This window comes from Dermacentor albipictus, chromosome 1 (genome assembly GCF_038994185.2).
Source record: "Dermacentor albipictus isolate Rhodes 1998 colony chromosome 1, USDA_Dalb.pri_finalv2, whole genome shotgun sequence".
Classification (NCBI taxonomy): Eukaryota; Metazoa; Arthropoda; class Arachnida; order Ixodida; family Ixodidae; genus Dermacentor; species Dermacentor albipictus.
Genome location: NC_091821.1, coordinates 354,211,241 through 354,227,811, shown reverse-complemented (window position 1 = coordinate 354,227,811; position 16,571 = coordinate 354,211,241). Strand labels below are relative to the sequence as shown.

The following is a 16,571-nucleotide window of genomic DNA, read 5'->3' as shown; positions in this document are numbered from 1 at the left end:
CAGGCACTATGGAGTGTTTGTTTAATCTGAATGAAGTGATGATATTGAAAAATATGAAAACGTGCCTTGCGGCTTTTCCTATAGTGGTCGACAATAAGGAAGCAAATAGTAGATCACATGAAGTACATGAAAGCAAACAAACACACAAACAAACAAACAAAAACAAAAAAGAACAACCACCAAACAACCTTCCAAACAAACAGACCAACAAACAACGAAGAAAACAAACAAGCAAGCCAACAAACAATAAACGGAACAAACAAAAAATTGTGAATTATTTGAACTCACACGCGTTAAAAACGGTGCATTCCTTATAGTAAGAGCGCTCTGGGCTATAATTATGTGCAGCTTATATAGAACACAAGAACACGAATGAAATTAGCAGCATCACAAGCTTGTTGCAAACGTCAACACGTCCTTCGCTGCAATGACGACAAAGGTACAGCTAAGCACAACAGTGAAATAATAGAAATGCTAGCGTATACAAAAGCTCGAAAAAGGGCAGGAAGAAGATTGTCGCAACAATACGGGGCAGCCTCGTATAAGAAATATATTCGGTTATGTCTTTTCTCTTCAGCGTTCATTAAAAAAAAAGTAATTTGAAGCCGCAGTAAGAGCAATAAGGCCTCAACGTCAACCTCAGTATTTACAGTGTCCAAACTAAGCAACCCACGCTCTATGTGACTAACATTGTTACACTATCAAAGTAAACACGACAACACGCGCAATCATTGTTTTACTTTATTGCTCGCCGTGGTGGCGTAGTGGCTTTGGCGATGCGCTGTTAAGCCCGAGGGCGCGGGATGGAATCCCGGCCGCGGGGGTCGCATTTCTACGCCGGCGAAATGTAAAAAATCTCCTGTACCGTTCATTGGGTGCCCGCTAAAAAGCCCAAGGCGGTCAAAATAATTCATAGACCCCCACCAGGCAAACCAAACCAGCCAGACACACGGATGGCTGACAAACTTCTCATTCTCAGTCAGCCCTATACCGCGAAGCATGATGTTTCGGGCGCAGCGCATCATAGCGATGGCTACTCAGACGTCCGAAGCCAGGGCGGTCCGCATGCTGTCCTGCGGCGTCAGTGAAACGAAACGCGAATCGATCGGAATTACGCGACGGAAAACGGAAGCGCCGAAAGATAAATGAACGAGCATTTCATATTCTTAACTGTCTCATTCGCAAGCACATAATCACTGGCCGACTGTATCTTGTTACAAATCTACTGGTAAAAGCGATTGACTCGCGATCTGCGGTGCCATTAAATGCCTGTTTAAGCATGTATTCATAAGCCGTGATTGCTCCAGCCATGAACGCTCGATCAAAGCGCACAGAGTTCGCGCTTGTTTCGGAGAGACAAAGTCGTACCGCTCAGTGTCTGTCAATATAAAGTCACGCAGGAGTGTAAGACAAGGCGGAAGGTCTCGTCTCCCACTACGTTCGCGAAGAACCGCTGCCCACACCAAGGTACGTGATGGAGCCACAAGAAATTCTCAAACCAAGTTCATAGACATTTGCAGAGTACGCACGGAAAGGTTGGCTTAAATGTTGTTTTCCAATTTAGTAAGAGCTTCGCGATTATGCTTAAACGTGTGGTATACGTTGTTTAAGAAATAAATGTCCCCCTCGATGATGAAAAGCTGCATTACCAGAAACTATACCGCGGAAACGCCGCAGTAGTTGGTGGTGAAGAGCAAATCAAAATTTATTGAAAAAATATGGGTTATGGGTACCATGACCCCTTTGAAACACATTCCTAGAAGTGCGCAAAACTTTTGCTGTATGAGCGTGGCCTTTTCTTTATTATTATTATTATTTTTATTATTATTATTATTATTATTATTAGTAGTAGTAGTAGTAGTAGTAGTAGTAGTAGTAGTAGTAGTAGTAGTAGTAGTAGTAATTGTTTGGAAACGTATATACATCTAACAGGAAAGGGAAAGTCAGGAGCAGGCTGGCAACTGCCACCGGAAGGGGCACAATACCTGCCTACTCTTCAGAAGGGAGGTGACAGCAACACAGAAATGGAAGATAGGAAGAAGGCGAAGAAAGAGGAAAGAAAGAGCAACAGGACAAATTTAAGAGAATGAAGTACAACACACAGTGCAGATGAAACACAGTAGGGCCGGTCACTGAAGGTCACGCAATTGCGACAGAATGGAAAATAGAAGAAATAGTATCGACGCTACATAATGCAAAAAAAGGGGGTAATGGCGCGCAGACATTGCATTATGAATCCTTACCAACTAGTTCAGCTTTCTTTCGTTCGACGCTTCAAACTTGAACCTAAGTTAGTCAACTCTAGAAAAATTAGTAGAGCGCGATGAGCCCGATCACGTCGAGACGCACAACCACTGTGGTACAAACAGTCGTCGAGTGTCATGCAGCGCAGGCCAAGAAGATGATAGTCTCTCACTAGCGACATGCGCTCCGCACCGAAAGCGGGACACTCAAATATCAGGAAACACACCGAAGAAATGCACTTCACGTCTTGTGCATCCTCGATCTCTTTCTATGGCTACTGTTTTCAACCGACCGAAATCCCGCGACGACACCTTATTGCTATGTCCTCGTTGGCTAAGAGGGCTTATACTCGGAAATTTATTTGGTTCTCCTCATTAGAACGACTAGTTGGATAATGGTACGAGGATTGCGATAGTTTGCAATGAACAATTTTCAGCATTCTTGTGGTTTTCAAACTTCAGCCATCTGGTTAACCTTCCTACCTTGTCTTTCAGTACTATTTCTCAATAAGACGTGGCAGCCATTAAACTAAGCAAGTGGTAGCCACAGTGCAAGGGGTGGGCGACGTACAACTTGGCAGATGCTCGAATTTTTGCACAAGCTGGACACAAAAGAACAAAGAAGTTTGCAAGTGCCACCCGTAATTAACGCAGCTACATATCGGTCTATTTTCCTGGGTATTTTGTTTTTCTTTTATTCGCCATGAGTTATTGCAGAAATTTTTTGTAGATATAGTATACCTGCTTGTTTGTGACATACTTGTGCGTATTTCTCAACTATGTTTTGCGATTCAAGACCACATTCATTTGAGCTAGATGGTGCATACTTGATTTAGGAAGGAACAGCGCCAACTAAGACGATCACAAGAGGGTCGTTCTCCATCTCGTGATCGTCTTATAGTTGGCGCTGTTCCTTCCTAAATCATGTATTGCGATAGTCGGCTCTTGTGCAGCCTACCTTTGCATCAGTGCGCAGTTGCTAAACATGCAAAATACGTGCTAGCGCTGCGGGTATTAAATCACCAGAAACGAGAGAAAGCAAATCCTGGAAAGAAACAAGGTTATAAAATGACATTATACAAAGCATTGCGCTTTAGACAGCCCTTACTTACGATAAGTGTGTAATTTTTCAATTTAAACCCTACTGAGAAATTGAGAAATAGAAACCGAGCAGGCAGCGAAGTCATGTCTGCTGAGCAGAAATGCTACGACTGTAGCTTCACTTCCGAGTTGTCCATTCACATAATTTGCTAACAGAGTACATTGGTGTTACAGTTAAGGTCATTCTGAACTGCTTGACGCAGGCTTTTGCTAAACAAACTGCAACGCCAATGTATGTCGCAGCACGTTTTAAGGCCTGATATATTGGAAATGGTGCTAATCGTACGATTTCTGCTAAGTAAACATGACTTCACTAGGGCGCGACTTGACTTTTGCAATTGCACATCATGGAGATTGCGATTTGTCGCGCAAGTAACGCCTGCCTATTCAGGTATTCCCCCTGAACGGGCCGAACTGTTCTATCTGCCACAGGTGATTTTTTAAAATAAATGTGCTCGCAAAAGAACAAGACAGAAGACAGGCGCTTTACGGAGCTTCCTTGTTTTTCTTAAACGTTTCCTTTATAACACACACACACACGCGCGCACGCACATATTCACTTTTCAACAGTTGGACACTCCTTGAGCGTAATTTGTGTGTGTGCGCGCACATACACCACAATGAACAAGGCTGGCGCGACCGTAGACGCTGCGTTACCCTGTAGCAACGGCTGCGTTCGCCATATGGCTGGGCTTCGTCTCCACGAGGCCCTTCTCAAGTGGCCCATAGGCGATTGTTTATCAGCTGCTCAACACGAGGGCGTTGGTCCCATGCGCTGCCGCGCTGGCAGCATTCTGGCTAGGGCTAAATGCAAAAATGCTCGTGTACCGTACGCTGAGCTCCCAATAAAGAACCCCAACTACTCGAAGTTAATCGACAGTCCTCAATGCGCTGTATCTCATAGCACCTTTGTTAGCTTTGGACGTTCTTACAATAACCGCATCTGCGACCTATCGACGGCGAAAAGTAAAGAGCATTCCAGCAGCCAATCCTCCACAAAAGAGAGAATGGCCCAGAGGCAGCAAACCCTCCAGGAACTGTCTCAGCGTGGTGCATACGACGAGAGGACTATAAAGAATAGCGTTCATAGGGCAGCGAGCCAGTCTACATCATATTCCTTGGGTTTATAAAGAGCAACCAGCTTTATGGCTTCATTTGATGTCTATAGGCCCTGAGGCTCTGCGTAAATTAATTTTCTCATCCTTCGTTTTTTTTTCTTGTATTCATTTAGTTTTTAATATAGACGTTTTGATCGCTCACTCACTTTTTGACGTTAAACGTGTGACTAAATCAACCTACTGTCGAATCTGTTTGGCTGCATTATCTGCTCCAGCTGCAATACGCCGACAACTTGCCAGAGTTTCAAATGATCCAACCAGCAAGCCTGCTGGTTTGCAGATTTAGTCTGTCCCATTATCTTAAGGAAACAAGCAGCCCCTTTCTGGTTTGTAGCTAAAGACCACAGTGATCTGCAAATTTACACAGCCTTCGAACCATATCTATTAATTTTTGGCCATAAGCTTTCAGTTTTCTCGAAAGGCTCAAGGGAAGACAGGGGATCGGCTGTTGTTGCAAGCAGCTATTTAGTGATTCACGCGTTTTCTTGCGCGACTCGTTTGATCTAACGATACCAAACGCAAGCATGCCGGCAAAAACGAAGCCACGACTACTCGTCCCACCTGTAGAGTTATTCTTACGCTTTCTTTTTGTTCGAACTGCGTCGAGTGCTTCCACAATGATAAAGAAAAGCGCGAACCACCGCTAATGTGTATCGTGTGAATGTTGCTATCATCTAGCGAAAAAAAGTTCGAACGTTTCCCACGGAAATGTCCTTCACGTTCTCGTTCTATGGTCTGTACACGGGGACATGTCTCGGCAATCAACAAATTTTTTTCTGTTTTTTTTTTCCTCCGGCGGGCGAGAAAGCTTTTGCGGGAGCCTGCTTTAGGGTCTAGCGAACCGCATATCTGGCCTTGCTTGGAGAGCGAGACCGGCGAATAGGTGTTGCACGCGCTAGATATTGAGGATACGTGCCTGGCGATGCAGTCCGCGTTATCATCTGGCGGTCGCTCCGTGACCGCCGTTACTGTGTAAACTGTACAAGGCGATCACACGTGCCTGGATGTCCCGGAAGTGAAAGAGAGAAGTCAGTTCCTGCGGTAACGTTTCGCTGAATCCACGTAACGCTGACCTTTTTTTTTTGTTAGAATTCCAGATGCTTCACGCTTCGTGATAAAGGTTCGTTAAACCCGCAAAGTTGGCTTGGCGCTCACATCAGCTATTTCTAGGTGCACTTAACTGCTAAAGTACTCGTAGCACAGAATCTCAGAAAAAAAGAAATTTCGTAGCAGCCAATATATCCTTGAATTAGAAAGCTCAGTGCACAATTGTATGTACTGCTATCCCATTTCTAACCTACACTACTAGCTGACTTTAGAAATTGTGAGCAAATAACATTTATTTCTCGACTTCCGCGAACCGGAAGCGTTCGCGGTCGGTTACTTCCACCGCACTTTAAAAGCTAAGAACATAAGGAACTTACGGCGATCTTGGAACGTTTCTAAGCGCAAACAGGTCTAGACACGGGACGTCGATATGTGAAGCACGCGGAGGTGCACTGGGGACGGTGTTTGAAACGCACGATGTGCGAAAATAACTCATAATCAAGACATTTAGATAGTAAGCGAAACTTCGCTCCAATGTGCGTGGCCTGCAAAACGTACTTCGTCTAGGGTCTCTCAGAGTTAGTTCAAGAGCCTTCGAGAGTCGTACTGGTGGTGTCTTACTTTATTATTATTATTATTATTATTATTATTATTATTATTATTATTATTATTATTATTATTATTATTATTATTATTATTATTATTATTATTTTAAGGACGGAAGGGAGAGCGTCGTACCGGGACGAGGGTACCGTGGACCGATAGAGAGTGTTACTTGAGGATGGGTGTTATAGTTTATTTAAGTGTGCCGCTTCTTTTTAACTACTATGAAACTCATCGAGTAATCACAGCATGCAAAACCTCGGCCAGCTTAGCGAGACATAAAAACTGACGTAGCAGCACAGTTTTCTGTTAGTAACAATGACGTAATGTAGGCATCAATATTTACTCTTTCATCGCGCTGCTCCTACATTTTAAATTTAGAGCTTGCTCTAAATAAATAGTTTTATCAACGACATGCATGTCACACTTTCTATAGCGCTTTAAGGTTGCTTCCATGTGAAAGTGTGACCTACTCTAGGGCAATGATAGAGTACTCACCGCCTAGACATAGAGTCACAGCCAAATACTGTCCCCGTATACCGTCACCACACAGCACAGTAGCACTTGCAGCACTATATACACCTGTTCGGGCTACAGCCGCTTGTCCAATTCTGTTGCTCTTAAACAGTGCAACAGCGCCCTCGTCGTCCTACGCTGCGATGGTTTGTGATTTCGGCATTCTAAAATAAGTTCCTCTCTTAGAGGTCTTTGGTCGAATCACGATTTGGAGTGATCGTCTGTAAATCCCTCTCTCCATATCGTAGGGTAGAAAACCAGATCTATCCATTGGGTCAACCTCCCTGCCTTTGCCCTTTCTTCTGTCTCTCTCTCTCTCTACTCACCACCATTGTAAAGTGCTTACCGCCTGTTTGTCTTCGTATCGTATGTAACACAATCTCATCCCTACGCACATGGGGGAGAAAACCAGCGCCAGTCCAGAAAACACAACAAATTTATATAACAAAAATTCACTTCGGGTCGCAAAAGATAACTGAATAGTCAGAATGGCCGTTACTACGCAAAACCGTGCTTTTTATTCCCCGCTCAATTGCGCAAGTGATCACTCAGCATGCGTCATTTTTATTCGAGTGCAGATGTCAATAATCCTGAGAGCACCTCTCTTCACTATCATCATCCTCTCTCAGGCAAACCTTCCTAACAGTACGAGGTCACCAGTTGTGTTTGAGGGCAAGTATTGACATTTTAAACTGTGCGCATCGTGGCTGCAAGGACTGTGTGTCAAAAGAGTAGAGATTCTTGTTTTCAGAGATGCGAGGGAACATTCAAAGGTTGCCCAAATTAAAAGCGACCCTTGTTCCACAACGTCAGCCCGTACTTCACGTGAGCATACTTCCTCTCACGTCTGCGGTCATTGTTTATGTAATTATTCTTTTACTGTTTATTTGTTTGTCTTATTGTTTGTCTAATTTCTTCTCCTATTTTTTAGCCGGCTCCGCCGACTGCGCAATGACTTGGTGCGGTATTGGGCAGGATGGCAATCTCTTCGAGGGGTCTCCTGGGCACGTCTACCCCGAATGCATTGCCGACCATGCTCGGGCCGGGCTTGGCGTTTAGCGACGACCTCGGGACGTTGATCTAGACGTTGCTTGCATACGAAAGATAGCGCGCGCATTGGGGTCGTTCTTTGCCATCTTGTCGATGCTGTAAATTCTCCGTAAGCATGGTCAATCGGGAGAAACCATACGAGTAGAGGAAGAACACAACGACACGCACGCGCACCCACACACACATGCGCGCACACACACAAAATACGTTGCGTATTTCCTGGCGTCTCTTTCAAGCTAGCGTGCGTTTAGCTATTCAGAACAGTCAAAAGGTAAATTGTTGTTTCAGTGAACCGAAAATTTACCCATTTTTAAAATGCAACCTCTGCGTTTCGTTCTCCTATTATTCAGTGGTTACCATGGTGGATGCACAACCCATTCGGATATTCCACGTGCCCTTTCATGTAGTAAGCGACGTGCAAACCCCACTAACCTTGCAAAAAACTTGCGTTTTTAAGGGCAATAATTTCTTAAGGGCAATAGAGGGGAGTAATGTTATTTACTGTATAGCATAACGAAATTTTAATTGCGATTATTTTATAGCATTTCAATCAACCTTGCGTGATAGTTCAATGGCTACGGCGTCCTGTTGCATATCATACGGTACCGGACACGATTCTCTGCTTTGGTGGCCGCAATCTGGCGCAAGCGTGGAGTCAGCTGTGAGGAGGAGGAGGAGGAGGAGGAGGATGAGGAGGAGGAGGAGGAGGAGGAGGAGGAACTTTATTATTGGAGAAACCGTTGCGCGGTTTATTCCTGGGTGGTTCCCTCTGACAGGGCTCCACTGGCGATCGCGGCTCACCGGGCCTGGTCGAGGGTCGCCAGTTGGCTTCCCAGGTCCAGTTCGGAGAGTCTCGCCTCCCAAGACCACGTAGTGAGTGTGTGTGTTGTGACTCGTGGCGAAATAGCTGTGAAAAGCATTAGTGCGCTTAAATTTAGGGCGGTGTTGCAACATCCGCGGTGGTGGAACCTTACCGGGAGCGTCACTACGGCGTGTGGCAGGGTCCCAGGTGTAGGTTTGCAATCTCTAACCTTGTCAGTTGTAGTTACATCTGAATATATCAGGTTTTTATCATTGCGCACCAAAGCGCCCATGTTGCGGATATTCAAAGTAAATCAATCAATCAATCAATCAATCAATCAATCAATCAATCAATCAATCAATCAATCAATCAATCAAACAAACAAACAATCAAACAAACAATATAAGATACCAAATTTTAAATGCCATTATTTTATAGCCTTTCAATCAACGTTGCGTGATAGTTCAATGGCTACGGCGTCTTGTTGCATATCATACGGTACCGGACACGATTCTCTGCTTATATATCGACCAAGCAATAAATACGTTATCCGTGCCTGCTTCGCAGCGAGCAGCATTAATTAGAAACAACGTCCCATACATCTAGAAGGGGGGAAAACGATTCATTTGACCAAATGATGCCTGCCTGTGCAATAAGAGACTTCCTATTTTTGCACTAACGGCTACTCTTAGATTAATACCCCGGCTTCTAAAACGTTCTTGTTTTTGACGCGTTTCGCTGATCGGATTCCCGGTAGATGAGGGGAAAAAATATTTCTCTGCAGCAGCACCATTATTGCACAGTCTAGTGCTTTAGGTCTCAACACTTTGATGAAACAGCAGTACGTGCGGTAGCTATATAGTATCATACAGAGTGGAGATACTTATCCGGGTCTGAAAGTGATATCGACGAGCGCTCCAGAGCTGGGTCATACGTTACAGAAACTTTAGTATGACGCGATTGGCGCTTGAACCGTTTCCTCCTGACATGAACACTGCGACAACCTTACACTCTGACAAACGATAATAGCAGCAATATAGCTTGACTGCTTAAAATGATATCCTCCTCCACGACCTTACCCCCTTTTTTTTTCAACTCGGGTGTTTTGGGGGTGTGCGGACAGACTCATTTCACCACCAAATGGACACGCACAGTAATATACTTTACAGCTTGCGTCATTTCGTGTATTGCGAATGTGAAAAGCCACGCTGCGAGGTCGAGGCCCGACACTGTGCTCAAATGTCCCCGATTCTCAAGGGATATATATATTTAAAGGTCTCACTGGTCACCCTGTATCTTCTCACTATCTACAGAATTTCATCTCGATACTGAGATTCTCCCACCTGGAGATTTCTTTCTCATTTTTTTCTAGATATGTGTTTAAGAACATAACTTGAGATCTGTGACTCTCCGAAAGGAACTTCGCCATAGTTTACACGCACCCCAGTGGGCTTACACGAGGTTTCAATGTTTTTTGCAGCGTTTCTATGCAATATTGTAGGCTTCAGAATTTCACCATACAGGTTATATAGTTCTCACCACTTTTTACAGATGTTCTAGTCTCTTTATTTGAGGCTTGAATTCACTGTCCGTACTCTGTGCGAATTCTTTCAAAACCATCCCTTATGCCAAGTCGACTTGGAGGACGGAGGGCGCAAGCGGCAAAATGTGGGTGAGCTTTTAACAGCTGACGCTGCGAAACCAACTAAGGCGGCGACCGATCCTGACTTCTATGTATCTGAACATGCACTGTGCGAATCTTTTGAGCATGCCTTCGTACTTAACTTCCGCGACAAATAGACCAAAGAAGTCAAGCTTTTGGGTATGTCGTAGACCGGACCGGCGTTACTCCCGTGTCACACACGTCGTACGTCTGAATGTCTTTCATAAATGGCTGTTTGTGTTTCATTTAAACTGCAGCATGTAGAGTTGTTTACCTGTTCCCTCTTTTCGGGCGAAAGGACCAGCGTCATGCAAAAGAGCGACGCATGTGCTGTAAGCGAAATGATAAAGCTATTAATATGACGCAGGTTTATGTGCTTGCGCAGCGCTCTTATATTTGTTTATGCGAAAGCTGCTCATTAGCAGGAAGCTAAGTACGCCTCTTCATTAGCCTCGCTATTTAACTGCGCCACACTGATCTTATAGATAAGGAAAATTTCCAGTTTCGACACTCATATATAAATAATGCGTACTTGTTGGGAATTTGTCTCGATCTTTATGTAAACACTGATTTTATTCCGATAAAGATGGCGGCCTGTGAAAGCAACCCGTTACTCCCGACATTATGTGACGATTGTAAAGTGGAACCGCCGTGATCGCTGTGTGACTACGGTGTTGGGCAGCTAAGCACGAGGTCGCGGTTTCGAACCCTGGCCCCGGCGGCCGCATTTCAACGGGGGCGAACTTAGATTTAGGTGCCCGTTAAAGAAACCGAGGTGATCCAAATTTCCGGAGTCCTACACTACGGCGTGTCTCATACTCAGATCGCGGTTTTGGCGCGTAAAACCCCATAATTTAATTCTAATTTAATTGTAAAGCGTGCTACCGTAGGTACAAAATATTATTACATTATCAGAGAAAAGACGGTAGAAAGCTTTCTGTGAATTCATCTTAAGAGGACGCCTGTTTGGCTTATATTTTCTTTCGCGCCACAAAACGGTAACACGTCTTGCCTAGCTATACGGTAAGTTATACGCTCACGATGAAAAATAAAGCTGATACGTTTAGGCAGTGTTTTTGGAGACGCCGGAGACTTGAATAGAAGCGAAGTCATTTCGAAAAATCTAGCCAAGCGACCGCTCTACGCAAGATTTCCATCCCTGCATCTTCCTCGACGCCTGTCGCCCTTGAGCTTTACATTGAAGCAGCTAGTCAAAGAGAATTACTGCAGCTTGTACCACGCAAAAGAAAAATATTACCGCGAAGCTCTCTTTTGTTTGTCTTTTTAGCGAGTCGCCAGCTCTCGTCTATACTCGAAAATCCGCCGACCCGTCGGCGTCCGATGTTTCAGAGCACGCACCATCGGTCGCTATAACGCTGCCACACACACGTCCGCGGACTCTCGGCAAAGCTCCGAGGCACGTTTGTTCCCGGTGGAGAACTGGTAAATCCTCTTCGTTCGACAGCGCTCAGATTAGCACCTGTGCAGGAAAGAAAAAGAAAAGAGGAAGAAATGGAAAGACCCCCGACCTGTCTTTTTCCTTCCCGTCGAATGGCGTCCCAAGGTGAACAGCGATCTGAAGTTGTCCAACAGACGTTCTGATCTCGCCTTCTTCGTTGCCTTCTTTCGCAGCTTCCGTGATTTCTTTTTCATTCGATACAGCTCGACCGCTGGCCACCGCCGCTTTCAAGGCGGCGAAGGACGGAACGACGAAGCCTTTAATATATATATAGCGTGCGGCTTCATTTTTTGCGGTCTATTGCTGTCCTTCTTCCGTGATGGGGGACACAAACACAGCCTTCGTGTTGCTTTTCCAGTTCCTTGACCCCTTCCAGCCAGAATAACATGAAAGGTTTCTCGATGATGCAGACATATATTAATTTTGGCTTTGTGTGTTCGAGATTACCATATCCTCACCCGCAAATATTCCTTCTTGTGCCCACCGAGACACAAATTTTAATGATAACAGGACATTGTGAATGACGTGATATAAATTGGTCGCAGGCTTTGTATGCGGCACGAAATGTAAAGTGAGCGATGAAATGGCACATGCTGCCTAAGCGGACAGCGCGTGCAAACTCGTGAGCTCAAACTGAAATATATTAAAAGCCTCTCTGTGCCTCGCAAAATGTTCCCTCGCAAAAATGTTCACTGCCGACTTTATATTGGTTTTACAGTGCCCTAAACCGGAAAGAAAGAGGGATGGAGTTTTCAGCCCTGACAGATGCAAGGTTATAATACTTCAGACGTAGGTGACTGAAGCCACATTAAAAGAGTACCGCAATGATTAAACTTTATCGATAGCAATAATTCAGACTCACCAATCAAGTCCGTGTGTTCAAATGTCAAAAGGTTGTTCAATAAAGAAGAATTCTTTTCTTTCGGGGGTTTCTGGCCAGTAGCGCACATATGTTGCTTTCTCGCAGGCTAAAACGCTCATTGATGGTTACGCCAATTGTCTTCATTAAAAATATAACTACCGTTATTATTTTTCGCGTACTGAAGTTTATCCTAAGGTCCCCAAAGGTGCGATTGAGTTATTGCCGTCGCTATAGGCATGTTGTCCCTCTTTGCCGCTTTGTTGTCCGGTCACCGGGAAGCACTCGTGCGAAGCGAACGGCCTCATTCTCTCCTCCGCAGCGTAGCATGGCTCTTCGGCGCATCTAAGGTGCGGCCAAGGTATACGCCTTGTTCGACGGGAGCGTTATGGGCCACATCAGGCACCGTCCCGTGAAGCGGGCAAGATTGCCTCTTACATGTTTAGCTTCGGTCAGTCGGAACCTGTTCACACCCTCATACTTATTCGTGCTGCTCATATGCTGTCCGTCTAGTGTAGAAAAGAGAGCGAGAGAGGAGAATTGAAGCGTGACGAAGTCGTGTTCTGCCAGGTCGCCCTACCGAACCTGAACGGGCGCTGCATCGGTCAATGGGCCAGGCCGCTCCCTTCTTACAAGTGTAATCGCTATTACTATACGTCGGAGATAAAGAAGCACCATAATTGCGGAACACGGCCATTCCACCGTTTTTCTCCCATAACCATAGCCGTAAAGCACGTAAAACACGCACTGTCCCGTCTGTATACGTCGCCGAATAGTAAAGCCAACAAGAACATCGTAACGAGGCGATCGCTGTGTGTGTTTGCGCGAAAATTCTAGTTTCGTACTAGTTTTGATACTTTTGTCTCAGTAACAGCTAGCCCCTTGTGCAATATTAGTGAACAATGAGCGCAAAGAAGAATAAAATGAAGGGATATACTTTGTTTGCAAGCACAAGCGCTATTCGGGCGAAAGCCACGTCACTCTCTTTTTCTGTTTTTTTTTGTCCACTGAGTTTATTTGTCTTAGTGATGTATCCCGAGCGTCTGCGAACGATGAGCTTTATTTACGGCCTCGTACTATGTCCGCAAGCTCATTAATTAAGGTATAAAAGGGAGACAGCTCAGTGTGTGGCAGGCAAGTTGATCAAGCGCACGTCCAGCTGTTAGTGACCGTATGGGTGATGGGAGACGTATAGAGGAAGCTGCCGACAAAGGATACCGCTATTGTTACTATTATCAGGTTTAAAAACGAAAGAAAAACATAAATTTTGTAGCGAGGAAGCAAAAAGAGGTAACGCGGACAACTCACGCCCAATTACAGTTCATACAAGGTTCTCTGTTACACATAGTTTGTCTTTGGGCCGCTTCTTCCAAAGCAATGAGAATGATCAGGAACTTTCTGCTAAACCTGCTTTCTGTCTCGTCTGCTCTTCAGCGCATGTTATTAACATGTTTTATTATTAACAACTTGTGAAAACAATAGCTTGAGGAATTACGCAAGCAAAGTTGTAACGCAAGTGTCAAAATTCCAAAATGAAAGTGAAATGAGTGGTTTTCGTGAAACTTCTGTAAAATATTTATCACTACTTGCCATGCGTGGGGAAGTCAAAGGCCTTACACCCCTCTGGATCCGCCAATGTTCTAATGTAATGCAGCTATGACCAAAAACAAATGATAAACCAGGATTTCCCCGTGAGTTCTCCCAATGGCCTTGAGATATCTGCACTACAAATATTCTTCTACAATTTGTTGGGCTACTATAAAATTGTGAGATCGCAGCGGTTACCAACCGTCCTCCACCGACTCATCTGCTTTGATCGGCTTGCGAAGTTCTTGCGTTTGCTGAGAGCAGGTAATATCATTCAACCATTAGCTGCAGGTCAGGCGAGGTTTAGATGCTATTTCAGTGTGCATCTGAAGATCACTATCTCAATCAATCGCCGTTAAACTGCGCAGTTTGCATAAGAAATGTACCCTAGAAAAATGGGTGGAGTTCACGCAACAAGGAAAGCTGCTTTTCTCTAATAAGGAATAACCATACAGACGACAGGTAACTGGCGTATGCAGCCGTCACATACAGCCAGCCACTTCGGAATTCTCGTAGATTACGATGATATACACATAGCGCCTGTAAAATAAAATCTCAAGTAGAAGTCAGGTCGCAAGACACATTCAACTTACTCGACCGTTTAGCGTTATGACACATCCAATCTTCCGCCCTGTTGGCGCTTCAATCGGCCTCGTTTACTTGGCCAGCCCCAGCTGAACGCTCCATCCATCATAACGACGAGCGCCGCTCAGCCGCGACGCCCGAGCACGTACGCGTGGCCCAGAACGCTTAATGAACGGTTATCCGAAACTAGAGGCCGACTGAAGGAGCCGGCTAGTTTGGCTCGAGTAACCCGCTTCCGCTGCAGCGTGACCTATGGCCAGCCGCCACCGGCGCTCGCCTTGTGAGCGACGCTTCGAGGTCACGGACCCACTTCGGTCCACCGGGGGTGCGCACACAGGAAGAGGAGGGCCCCCCGCTGCCCCGCGAACGGCCATAGGCAACGAGCACACCCATTGGGACTGACCGCTCGCCGGAGGCCTCTTGAAGGAGAACAGTTAGCCGGACCGTTGCCTAGACGCAAACAAACACCCGGCGCACGCTCTCGCGCAAAAACGAGGGGGACGAGGGAGCGCAGTTCTCGGCCAGTTCCGCTGGGACCCCGGCAAGGGCCACGGCGTTCCCGGCGCCCCTCGCCCCAACGCCAGCCCGAGGCAAAACCTGTTCGGCAACTGCGTCGCCGCTAGTCGTTGCGCTGGAAAGACGCTCGCGAGCGCGCGTACCTGTCACGTGCGCCTCTCCCCCCCTTTTTCCCTCCGCCGCAGCGGCGTCGTTGCCGCTATCTACCTGCCTACCCCCTCCTCGGCTGCCATCGAAGCGGCGCTGAGGCTCTTCTCGTGGCCGGGAGTTGTCCTCATTCCGGGCTGGTGTACGTACGCGAACGCGAGCACACGCGCCGGAGAGAGAAATGCTGCGCGCTTCACGGTTCCTGGTCTCGCCGCGCGACACACGCGCTCCGTGAGTGCCTGGTCGACGTCCACGTACTTCTGTGCGCGTTAACCTTTCCTCGAGTGAGACTGCCACTGCAGTGAGTGTCCAGACACGCGAATCTGTCACGGCCTGAAGTGTGGCGGGAGTGAAGGTCTCGAGCGCGCGTGTTGGACTCAAAAAGGAAAGTCTTCGCTCCCATGAAACGTCCGGTCGACGCTGAGAAAGGCTCTCGACGCGCGCGGAAGTTGAACGAAGGGTCACGTCACTGGTGAGCTCGCGTTGCCACCGCTTGCATCTGTTCGCTTCTGAACGTGCTGCAGAAGAAAGTTTGCGCGACTCAAGGCGTCGGGGTGCCACCGAACTGTGCGGTCCTCCAAAGTGTCCGGACAGCTGTTATTTGGGAAGGTTGTGTGCCCGTTTCGCCTGCCTCATTTTATAGACAGATATTCCAAGGCCGTAAACAAGCCTGTCCGCTGCGTGCGATTACAGACGGAGACAACGCCCTCGTCCAATATGGAACTCTCTTAGGGCAACCCCAAAGGCCCGGGCGCGTCACACGACGTGGGAAGTAGCCGCCTCGCAGGAGTTTGTTGTGCGTGTTGTGCTTCTGTTCGTGGGACTGCGGTAACTACCAGCAACACGTAACTGCCAAATTACAAACGAACTGCCTGGAAGATCGTGTGTGTATGTGGTACCAAGACTCGTTGATGATACTCAGGACCGTATTCTGAGATCCGTGGGTGGCTTCCGTGTGACGTGACGGGCGTGTGAGTTCGGCAGAGTAGAAGCAAGTGACGTCACGTCGACCATGTCTCGCAAACTACAGAAGTTCCTGGTCCTCTTGGACAACGAAAGCCTGCTATACTTTCCCGGCTCCTTCCTATCGGGAAAGGTTGTGGTGGAGCTGGATGAAGAGATACCTGTCACAGGTGGGGAGCTCGGCAGTCATGAGAAGGCCGGTGAATGCTGTTCTGTTTCGCTTTCCCAATGCTGTCAGCTAAATGATAGCGAAACGCCCATTTTCGTCAATTAGTATTTATTTTTGGCCAAACTTGTTTTAGAATCTCCGTC

The 16,571-nt window shown here is 46.4% G+C and overlaps 2 protein-coding genes across 3 annotated transcripts in view; one reads left to right on the top strand and one right to left on the bottom strand.

The window, feature by feature from the left end:
- LOC135918567 (uncharacterized) overlaps positions 1 to 16,571 on the bottom strand; it is a 98,363-nt gene that overhangs the window by 75,275 nt on the left and 6,517 nt on the right. The window lies entirely within an intron of this gene.
- Vdup1 (arrestin family protein Vdup1) overlaps positions 15,353 to 16,571 on the top strand; it is a 34,278-nt gene continuing 33,059 nt past the window's right edge. The window contains exon 1 of the mRNA XM_065452175.2: positions 15,353 to 16,429. Coding sequence (XP_065308247.1) covers positions 16,309 to 16,429 — 121 coding nt within the window. The 5' untranslated portion in view covers positions 15,353 to 16,308. The remainder of the gene's footprint in view (positions 16,430 to 16,571) is intronic.